The following is a 10,708-nucleotide window of genomic DNA, read 5'->3' on the forward strand; positions in this document are numbered from 1 at the left end:
TTAATTTAGTTCAGCTATTGCCAAATAAGTTAAAAACATCATGGTATACCAATGTAAATGACAGCTCAATGTGACGAGTGTAGTGCCTAAAAAGGTTCACTCTAATTGCATCAGAATCTGCAACACAATCATCAGTACAATGGGAAACTAGATTTGTATGCGCTCGACCAAACAGCTTGCAGAAATAACGTGTATTTCATGCACCAGTTCTGAGAAGTATGTCATGCAAACTGGTGGTGTTGCACATAAAAATCTTATGAAGTAACAGAAGACATGAATAACCTTTCAGCAATTTAGGTTGAGTGCAGAAACAATTCACCAGTTCTGATGACGAACAAATACTATAAGCATCATCCAAGTCATTTGATCCATTGAAAATGAAAAGAAAAAAAATAATGATACAATTGCTACATTAAGATCAAGCAAAATGCTTAACAATTCAAATATAGACACTGCTTGCAAATAAATAAACTACATTAAAAAGAACTTACAAACATAACTTCAGATATGAAATACAGAAATACAACAAATGAAAACATTCTTTCATTATAATCGCAGCTCTCTTGCATAGCTTCAACAACAACCCATCATGGTGCAGAAGTAAATCGAGCATCATATTCAAACCCGCGGTATAATCCATCACCATTTCCAGGAATTCCATCAACCCACCTCCATTCACCTTTCCCTGCCTTAATGGAGTAATTCCACATTGCTAATCTACCAATCCGTTTCCCTGAGAAACAAACCCTATCTCCTCCACCAAACACCTTAAACTTACTCGACTCCTGAAAACTTTTAAACATGTCTGTTGGCATTCTGCCAACTTCATCCCATTCCAATGTCTCCAAATCCAATCTCAATAATAAAATAGTCGAACAAGAAGCATTCAATGAAAAAGATGATTTCAATCCACCCACCATCAAAATTCTATTACCATTTCCACGAATCAACCTAGGTCTTTTCAATATATCAAAAATATCACCCCATTCATGTTTCTCTAATCTTTTCCAACCTTGTGATTTCTCAAGCTCAGTTAATGTACATGAAAACAATTTCCACTGACGTCTCCATGGAGATCCAACATCACATAATGCAAACAAAGAATCAAAAACTAAAATTGGACTCCTAGGTTTCGATACTAAATTGGATGAAAACTTTTGCCAAGAATCACCAATACCATTAAAGTAAAGACAAGCAAGTTCAGTAAGCACCAATACTCTATCAACAGGCCCAACTAAAACCGTGCCGTGCCTCGACCAAGCCGATCCAAGCCCCGGCAAAACCTGAAACTTCCTTGTCAACGGGTTACATAGCACCAGTGATTTCCCTGAATCGGGAGAGTCAACCCATAAATAAACGATTCCTCCTGATGAAGCAACTGGAATTGGAGATCTGAATGGAATGAAATCGAAAGCGAATTTCATCCATTGATTCAGATCAGAATCGTATACGTGCAGATACGAATGAGGTGATGATACAGTAACTCGATGGTGGTGGTTGTGGTGGTGGTGGTGGTGATGAGATGGACGAAGTGCTATGAGATTCAGAGGCGGCTTTAATGAGAGGAGATTTATAAATGATGATGAAGTTAAGATTTGATTGAAGAATTTTGATAAAGAACGACAGATTAAGATCTCACGGATTGATAGAGATGAGAAGATTTGATGTAGACTATCTTGAGGTAAGTGATGAATCAAACAGGTGGTTTCCATTCCCGATAAAACGGGTTGAGTAACGGGATATGAGTCTGTTTTATCGGGCGGAGAAAGGATCTGATGTTGATTCCGGATATGGTGGGAGGGAGAGGAAAATTGGTGAGGAGGAGGATTTTGGTTGATGATGATGTGAGGATTTTTATTTGAGTTGGTGTGTGAAATAAGAAGACGAAGAAAAAGGAAAGTTTTTTTCTTCTTTCTTTATTGTTTTTGTTACGGAAGTACCCTTAGTTGAATGATGAATAATGGCTAATGATTTTGTTCTGAAAAAGCAGAAAAATTAGTCCCACATCGGCTATCTAAGCCTTAAGTTTTAACTATATAGAAACGAAAATGATAAACACGCCCTGACATGACCACAGCAATTTACACCGCGTGTCTAGAGGGTGGGACCCACTTTTTAAAATTCTGCCCATTCACCATCTCGATGTTTAGAACGCTTGCATCTCTGCCGTTCACTTCCTCTCGGTGCACACACGGTGCTTAAATCACGGTGTGTATCATTACTCATATAGATAACGTTATTTGTTTGGGATTTTGATCGTGGGCTGGTGGCGGGTTGGAAGACGCGGGTTGGATGTCTTCCATATAGTCCTAGGACTATATGGGCTATTAGCAATCCTCTTTAAAAGTCAAGATGATTTCCGACCACTCCTCGAGAACGCTTGCATCTCTGCCGTTCACTTTCTCTCGGTGCACACACGGTGCTTAAATCACGGTGTGTATCATTACTCATATAGATAACGTTCTTTGTTTGGGATTTTGATCGTCGGCTGGTGGCGGGTTGGAAGACGCGGGTTGGATGTCTTCCATATAGTCCTAGGACTATATGGGCTATTAGCAATCCTCTTTAAAAGTCATGATGATTTCCGACCACTCCACCCATCACTAACCGGTTTTTACTTTTACCGGACGGCTCCACCTACAAAGATGATTTCCGGACCGCCCATGTATTTATCCAATGATTTCCGGATCACTCCACCCATAACTAACCGGTTTTTATTTTTACCGGACCGGCTCCATCTATGATTTTTGATAGACAGAGCATACCGCTCCACCTACTACTAATCGACTTTTATTTTTGCCAATTTTACTAGGCGGCTCCACCATGATTTTCGGCCCACTCCACCCATCACTAACCAGTTTTTATTTTTACCAGATAGCTCCATTTTATAGACCGCTCCGCCTATTACTAATCGATTTTTATTTTTGCCAGACGGCTCCATTTATGATTTTTGTCAGACAGAGCAGACCGCTCCACCTGTGACTAATCGGCTTTTATTTTTGTCAGACAACTCCATCCATAATTTTTGCCAGACGGCTCCATTTATAGACCGCTCCAACTATATCACTAATTGGTTATTATTTTTGCAAGACGACTCCATTTATCGATCGCTCCACCTATTATTAATCGGTTTTTACAAAAAATTAAAGATGATTTCCGGACCGTTCCACCTATCACTAATTGGTTCTTATTTTTGCCATGCGGAGCAGTATCACTGATCGATTTTATGATTTCCGGACCGCTCCACTCATCACTAATCGGTTTTTATTTTTGTCAGACAGAGCATCCACCTATTACTAATCTGCTTTTATTTCTGCAAGACGGCTCCATTTATACACTGCTCCACTTATCATTAATCGGTTTTTATAAGAAAATCAAAGATGATTTCCGAACCATCCCACCTATTACTAATTGTATTTTATTTTTGTCTGACGGAGCAGACCGCTCCGCCTATCACTAATCGTCTTTTATTTTTGTCAGATGGCTATATCTATAGACTGCTCCACCTATCACTAATCGGTTTATATTTTTGACAGACGGAGCAGACCGCTCCACCTATCAATAAAACATCATACATATCCTTCAACATCTCACAGTTCGGAAGCATGGAGGACTTTGATTGCAAAATGACGAGCGAGCGGCAAGGCTTCTGGGTCCTAAAGCACGGTGGAGTTTAATTGCAAAAAGACAAGAGCCGCAAGGCTTCTAGGTCCCAAAGCACGGTGGACTTTAATAGCAAAAAGACAAGGCTTCTAGGACCAGCTAACTAGTAACTATACACGGAAACAGCCAAGAAAATGCCATTTAGATGCAGATGCTTCACCTACACAGCATGTCAAGAAGGGAGTGCGAATAAATTGAAGTATCACTCTGTGAAGACACCGGTGCGTGCACAAAACAACTACAACAGCTGAAGCAATGTTCTTTGTTATGTATATAGTCTGGATCAATTACATTTAATCTCTTTCCTGTGGCCAAAAAGAGGCGCAGTAAGCAAAACCATTCAGTCTCACGTACTACCATTTGCATCTTAGCAATCATAATAATCCCACGTTGGTGAACTAGGCCTTAAGGTGTGCAGTGTATAATGTTTATTATTCGGCATAGTTATCGCTGGTTGGTGGTGGGTTGGATGTCTTAAATAATAGGCCTACTTGGCCTATCAGCAATATTGATTATAATTAGTCACTGGATTGATCTCTCTAAGACCTCTCCACCCGTTACCAATTCGTTTTTTATTTATTTATTTACAGTATTCCTGCTTCCTGCAAATGATGAACCTTAAGAGATGGTTTCCATTGTGCTTTCACATCGGATTCTACCATCTTTTCCTTTTTCACTTTAAAATGAGCACAAAAGTTTTCTTCTCCTTTTTTCTTTTGAAAACTTTTCGTTCAGGAAGGATGATGGCTTAAAAAATGCCTAAGGTCCCCGGGTCAACGACAACTCTGAGGTCTTTGAAATGATATCACAGGAAAATAAACCATAAAAGTTGCCTCAAAAACTAAGTCCTACCAGTAGACTGTAGACAAACCAGCTCTTATGCTGAAGAATGCTGACCCCCTTATGACAGCCTGTGGAAGCTGTTGCCCTCACAGATTCGCAAATACGATCTTCCAACCTTGTGAGTTCTTCCAGTAGCAAAACTTGGCAAGCTGATTGCCTCTCGTCTGGTCAGCAGATTTAAAAATTTATTACCTCTGGCAACAGAAGCGCATGTCCACACAAAGAATACTAAACTGTAAATAACTGCAAACTGAAATTTCTAAACCTCAATTGCATTGATAATTCACATAAATATTATTCACAATAGCAAATGATAATAAAAAATAAATAATCAAATCTTTTAGTACATAACACTACTACTGTACCATCACTATCCATTCTTACAGAGAAAGATCCAGGAATTGGGTTCAATCAAGATATGGATAAATAACAAGGACTTCGTATACAAAGAGGCCAGAACTAGAATACAGAAGGAAATACCCGCACAATGGGATAAAACAATCACAAACCTGATGACTAAGAGCAACTCTCGGTCTTCACTCAAATGCAATCTCCAAACTCTGACATGAAAGGAACAATGACAATAATTACACTCGAAAAAGATCTGTTGGGTTGTATCTTCTTTAGCTCTTAGATTTGGAATGCTTTACAAGCCAATCGATAACTGAGTCAATGTTGGTGGAGTTTCTGCATGATATCATAAAGCAACAAACTTCCCTGTCCGTCAATGATTTCAGTCCCCTGCACAAACAATAGCGAGAATGGCATTATCACTCGGTTACTTCAGTGTCCACAATCTTTCAAGTAATCATGACCTAAATTTCACCATCCCTTCATGGACAGATACAGTTGGTAAAAAGAAAGAAACAATTCTATTTCACATACATTTGATCAGTTAAAGCCTGTTTGGATAGAGCTTCGGGCTTGTCAATCTTGTTACCCAGAACCAGCAAAGGGATACCGTTCAGTGAAGGCTTGCTCAACAGGTCATGAAGTTCACTTTTTGAGATGGTTACATTGTCGTGATCAGCAGCATCAACAACATAACTGCAACGAGCAAATGAAGAATCAAGTAAAATCAGCACAACTATAGCTTTCCATGTTGACAAAGATAATGTTACTAGCAGTTAAGGCTTTGGAATGAAACTGTACACAGCGTTACAATCCATACCAAATCTTAAGAGTGTATAAAAATAGACCAGAACCATAATTCAAAATGTTATCTAGTCTAAATTCAATAAGTCGCTGATATTCTACACCTCATTTTTACCATCACAGTACTCTCATAATCTCAATGTCAAATTAGTCAAGCAACTCTAAGCAACATGGGCTAATAACAGACAGCATGGGGCTCCAGTATCAATGATGCCTCAATGAAAATTTATAACTAGTGCAGCAAAAGGAAAAATATAAACAAGAAAGCTAATCTGTTCACATATAGCAATCATTTCTAATATAGAAGGGGGATTTTTATAAGGCAAACACGTTTTGCACCATACTCTCAAGATATATAGCAGTAGCCATACATGCAAAATTAAAATCTTATGCTCTCACCTAGATAGTTTACATAAATATATGCACTACAAACACCAGTATAAGGAAGTATGCCATGCAAACCGGTGCTGCACAAGAGTAAAGCATACAGAATGTACCAAATTCCGAGTAACATGATTTTTTCATATAAAAGTTCCTGACGGTTCAATGGTGAACACCTAGGTACGCAAGATACTCTGATTCCGAGATATAAGATCAAGGATCTAATTTGAGATAATTCGGTTGTGAACCCTACAGTCCACAAGCAACCAACTAGCGGATTAGGAGTTATGATTGTTAAGTGTCATTGAGATATGCTGAAACAAGATAAGGAAATGGAATATAAATAACTCACCACTGAGGCAGAAAAGAAAAGAAGGCGAAACACATCTAATGCAAGTTCATATTGTAGAGCATTGTACAGGTCATTCAACATACTATAGTTAAAATAGCGTCAGGCAGCTTAATTCACAAAAAGACAAGGCTTCTTGGAAGATGTTTATAGATTATCAAACTAGTAGCCATACATGGAAACAGCTAAGAAAGATCCAATATCCTAACATAAGCTTTTCAGAGTTAGATGCTTCCTCTATACATCATACCAACGGAGTAAGAACCAAATAATATTATCATTCTGTCACTAGCTTTACGCCTTCCATGTACAAAAACAGGGTTATCATTCCATATTGGAAAGGGAGTCCTTCTAAGGCCTTTAATGTGGTTGTAAATGAGTATGAAGTAGAGAAGACCTACTTTTCTACAGAGTATTTTCTAACACAGATTCATTATCCAACAAACAGGAACCTAATCTACGTACAAAATTATTAATTGGAATTTGAATTTTCCCACTTGACGATAAGCTGATTAAAGAACTTTGCACTAAGGTCTTAATTTTCGAAAATGTCATAATGCCTCACTAGATTTAAGGTAGCAGATATACCAAAGGTCATCCAAGAGAAATCTAGTAGCATATGTGAGAACATGTTGAGCAGGCAGATACATACACAATGGCTGAAACGGCACGACAGTATCTCTCCCACATGCTGCGGAACCTGGGTTGACCTCCAAGATCCCATAACTTAATTGTGACATTCCCTTTAGTTACCTTCCTCATATTGAATCCTATCTGTGGGTCACAACATAATGGAAAGACAACATCTTTTTCAAAAACTGAAGTGGCACATCAGTCGTAAATTAACAAACACAGGAAAAGACTCCACTTGAGAAAGATATCAATCACTTACAGTTGGTATCATGTCTTCACTATATCCACCAGTCTACCGGAAAAAAAAAAAAAAAAAACAGAAGCAGGTCTCACCCATAAGTATTCAGAAGTAAAATCAAGAGAAAGGGAGACGAAAAGCAAATGTCTATAAACTAAAGCGAAAATCTACTCACAGCAATGACATTAACAAGAGAAGTTTTCCCTGCACCCTGAAGTCCAATCAAAGAGAGCTCCATTTCTTGTTTGAAGAAGAGGCTGCAAAATGTAACAACAACCCACCAAACAAACAAACGTTCAATCAACACCGCAACAACAATTTTCAAGTAGGCAATTCAATGTTTCTATTCTCAAGAAGTTACTATTAAAATCTCTCAAGACTGTACAGTATAACATGTTATGAAAAACGATTTCCATAAGAGATGGTCAAACAACTTAAGTTTTACGATTTTTGATATCCCGAACCATTGGGAATCTGGGATTTCAATTGATGTAACAAAACTGAGATGGGCACACCATCCTTGAATCCAATTAGAACATAACCTAGCTGATTGATTTCATTACCAAACTGAATTTCTCACGAATTCAAACCTAATTACTGTTTCTACGCATACGATTGAGCTAATGATCATTGTCTTAACCCAGATGAAACAGAAAAAGAAAAACAAACAAAATATAAAGAGATAGGGAGAGGGAAGAGCACCTTCGAAGCCAATTGAGGAAATTTTCCCATATTCCCATGGTTGAAAGACGAAAGAAGTTGAAAGAAAAGGGAAATTGTTCAGATTATTTAGTTAGGGTTTTGAAAGAGGAGAAGAAAGAAGAAGATCTGACAGGCGTCTTTGCAAATTCTCGACAGCGGATACAGAGTGTCAAACTTAAAAATTATCAGAAATTAAATTCCAATAAATAAAGGAAAACAAAGAGCTTCGGAATTATGAGGAATCATAACCCTTACTTTTGGCTTTAATTACGAAACCAACCGTTTGTTGGAATGAGACAAGCTCAAGCCGAAAGAAGGACTTGGACGGCTGGACCTCTAGGACTAGGAGGTTAAAAATAGATACTACGGCCCAATAACATACTCCAAATTAATATACCTCCGAAGAGTGATATATTCATTCTTACTTAAAGATAGGCTAGATTGAAAAGGTGAAAATACTATGAATTGCAAAGGAAATTTTTGGCTTGGATGATTAAAGATTCTGTTGTACACTTTTTGTTTTGTAAGAAACTCTTTCGGGCCATATTGTCCACCATATGGTTGCTGGTAGCATGTTAAGAAGAATAGTGCAGATTTTTCGCCTTCTACTTGGGACGTTGCAGGAAACCACTAAGATAGGAGACAGTTTCTGCCTTGTATGTCCTAAGACCTTGAAGTATTTGGCATGATTAGCAAACAGCCTATGAAGATGCTTTTCGCGTCACTCCTGTTCTTATTACGGTAAACATTTATTCACTTTGGACTGGAGTTTTTCTTTGCTATCTTTGGAGGAAGAATACATCACTTAAGCAAGCAAAGAAGAAAAAGAAAAAGTCCGATTGAGATTCATTCTTCAAAATACACCCACACACCCCGGTAAAACAAGTAACTGGAAAACAGACAAATTTTATTTGATTTGATCAACAATTTAAACATTAATCCTTAAAGACGCAGGCGAATGGTTTGTAGTTTAAACTACAGACATCTTGTTGAAGAGGATGACTAGTTTGTTCTTCCCTTATGAGAGACTATTTATCTTTAAGATGAGCATATTGTGTCAGGCAGATTTTGTTATTGAAAATGTTATTATCAGTAGCTAATCTTAGTAATTTTTCATCCTTTCGATGATGTCATCTTTCAGTAAAATCTGCCCTTTTACTCTTAAAAAAAATCTGTCTCGGAAAGAAATGAGAATGGATATTTATCACTAGAAAAGATGAAATAAATAAGTAATGAAAGTCCGATTTTGAAAGGGGAAAGAGAATTAATTATACATAGTCCTCGTTGGAAAAAAAAAAGAACGAACAGAGCCATTTTAGGAGGAGAAAGCTTTAGTTGCTGAACTATGTGCATCAACAGAAACAAGGCTTTCCTTATAGATAGTAGCCCTAACATAAGAGGGTTTCATTCCTTTCCCCAAACCAAGATCCTCAAACTCATCAGTAATAGAGTTGTAACATACCAAAGTTTTGCCCCACATTAAACCAAACTTTCCACTATAAGAATTTGCAAGGATACGACACCATCCATACCTTGTTTCAAGTCGTGGAGACATGAGATCAACTGTGTAGAGCCTAGACCATGACTCCTTCACTGTATTGTAATCATTCAACATCCATACCTTGAATATCATACAATCTTCCCTAGTGGCCGTAAAGCAAGCTAGTTTATCACCTGTTGATTCCAACTGAAGAAAGTTATTTTCTGGAATCTGTATTTTTCTTTGCTCAAGTCAAATGACAAAATTACTGTCTGATGAGGATCTGGAATATGCTCCACAGCTTGATGGAAATAAATACCATTCAAACTCCGTCCCATTGTTGCGCAACCAGATACAATACGGAAATCTGAGTCTATCAACCTCCGAGAATCAGTACTGAGGCAGTATATCTGAACTTTGCGCGGGCTGTAAAATATAAGCTCATCATTTTCTTCGGGTTCGAAATAGGAGACCTTTATCACCTTGTAATCCTTGCTTTTAACATCAAAACCGAGTCCAACAAAATCATAATGGGTATACCCAACTTTAGGGTTTCCGTTCGACGACTTCGGAAGCGGTCTACATTGTCTCGTAGCAGGGTTCCAAAGAAAAATATCCCTGGTTATCGTGTTAAATAAGCAAATTATTCCATGAACAGAATCCTCCATATGCAAGGCACAAAACTGTCTCACATCTTTAAAACCTAACCGTTTGCCGAGATCCTCCAACTTCTTGAAGCCTCCTTTTTCAGAAAGGAAATAAAACGAAGGTGTAGATTCTTGTGTTTCTAGTGATTCATGCCTGCAGATGAAGGTGCCGCCTAACCTGGAGCTGTTCTTGTCGTCAACCGTAATAGCAGTGATATGGCGTTTTATAAAGTGAGATGATTTAATGAGGGTATACCATGATCTACACACAGATTTGAATCGCAACAGAGATTGTACAGGGAGCCATATCAAAATTTGGAAAATTACATCTTCTGGCAGAATAACAAGAGGAGTACTAGGGCAGCAACTTTCAGCCATTCGATTGAAGTCCTAGTCCTCCTAAAACCACAACGAACCCAGACGTTGTTAATGGATATGTATATATATTTACATATGCATAGAAATTGTAGAGTCATGAGCAAATAAGGAAACATAGTCCTAAACATAAACTAATCCCTCCCCACTAAAACAAAACTCCCCCTGAGTCGTGCATGCATGCAAGCAACTAGAATGAATCCTACCAGGTATTTGTTGGTATCCCAATATTTTGTTTGTGA

The 10,708-nt window shown here is 38.1% G+C and overlaps 3 protein-coding genes across 3 annotated transcripts; all 3 read right to left on the reverse strand.

Moving 5' to 3' along the window:
- Window positions 1-350: 350 nt before the first annotated feature.
- On the reverse strand, window positions 351-1,991 carry LOC113288547 (SKP1-interacting partner 15-like). The gene has a single exon (XM_026537624.1). It carries the CDS (start codon window positions 1,710-1,712, stop codon window positions 588-590), a length of 1,125 nt encoding a protein of 374 aa, XP_026393409.1. The 5' UTR covers window positions 1,713-1,991; the 3' UTR covers window positions 351-587.
- A 2,809-nt stretch (window positions 1,992-4,800) lies between these two features.
- Window positions 4,801-8,155, reverse strand: LOC113288548 (ADP-ribosylation factor-like protein 8a). Its single transcript, XM_026537625.1, has 6 exons — window positions 7,965-8,155; window positions 7,438-7,519; window positions 7,284-7,316; window positions 7,044-7,165; window positions 5,392-5,553; window positions 4,801-5,247 (listed from the first exon to the last, which is right to left on the reverse strand). The coding sequence occupies exons 1-6, from the start codon at window positions 8,000-8,002 to the stop codon at window positions 5,130-5,132; spliced, it is 555 nt and encodes a 184-aa protein (XP_026393410.1). The 5' UTR covers window positions 8,003-8,155; the 3' UTR covers window positions 4,801-5,129.
- A 1,124-nt stretch (window positions 8,156-9,279) lies between these two features.
- LOC113291186 (F-box protein CPR1-like) lies at window positions 9,280-10,469 on the reverse strand. The gene is made up of 2 exons (XM_026540749.1): window positions 9,764-10,469; window positions 9,280-9,638 (listed from the first exon to the last, which is right to left on the reverse strand). Exons 1-2 carry the CDS (start codon window positions 10,467-10,469, stop codon window positions 9,280-9,282), a joined length of 1,065 nt encoding a protein of 354 aa, XP_026396534.1.
- Window positions 10,470-10,708: the final 239 nt, after the last annotated feature.

This window comes from Papaver somniferum, chromosome 6 (assembly GCF_003573695.1).
Source record: "Papaver somniferum cultivar HN1 chromosome 6, ASM357369v1, whole genome shotgun sequence".
NCBI classification, from domain to species: Eukaryota; Viridiplantae; Streptophyta; class Magnoliopsida; order Ranunculales; family Papaveraceae; genus Papaver; species Papaver somniferum.

Bases quoted from the DNA above. Each gene is read 5' to 3' on its own strand.
- LOC113291186 (XM_026540749.1), bottom strand. From the start codon at position 10,469: ATGGCTGAAAGTTGCTGCCCTAGTACTCCTCTTGTTATTCTGCCAGAA. The intron at 9,639-9,763 runs GTATTTATTTCC...TGGAATCAACAG, and splicing joins AATGGGACGGAGTTTGAATG to GTGATAAACTAGCTTGCTTT.
- LOC113288548 (XM_026537625.1), bottom strand. From the start codon at position 8,002: ATGGGAATATGGGAAAATTTCCTCAATTGGCTTCGAAG. The intron at 7,166-7,283 runs GTAAGTGATTGA...TGTGACCCACAG, and splicing joins GTGAAGACATGATACCAACT to ATAGGATTCAATATGAGGAA. The intron at 5,248-5,391 runs GTATGTGAAATA...TTGTTTGTGCAG, and splicing joins CAGGCTTTAACTGATCAAAT to GGGACTGAAATCATTGACGG.
- LOC113288547 (XM_026537624.1), bottom strand. From the start codon at position 1,712: ATGGAAACCACCTGTTTGATTCATCACTTACCTCAAGATAGTCTACAT.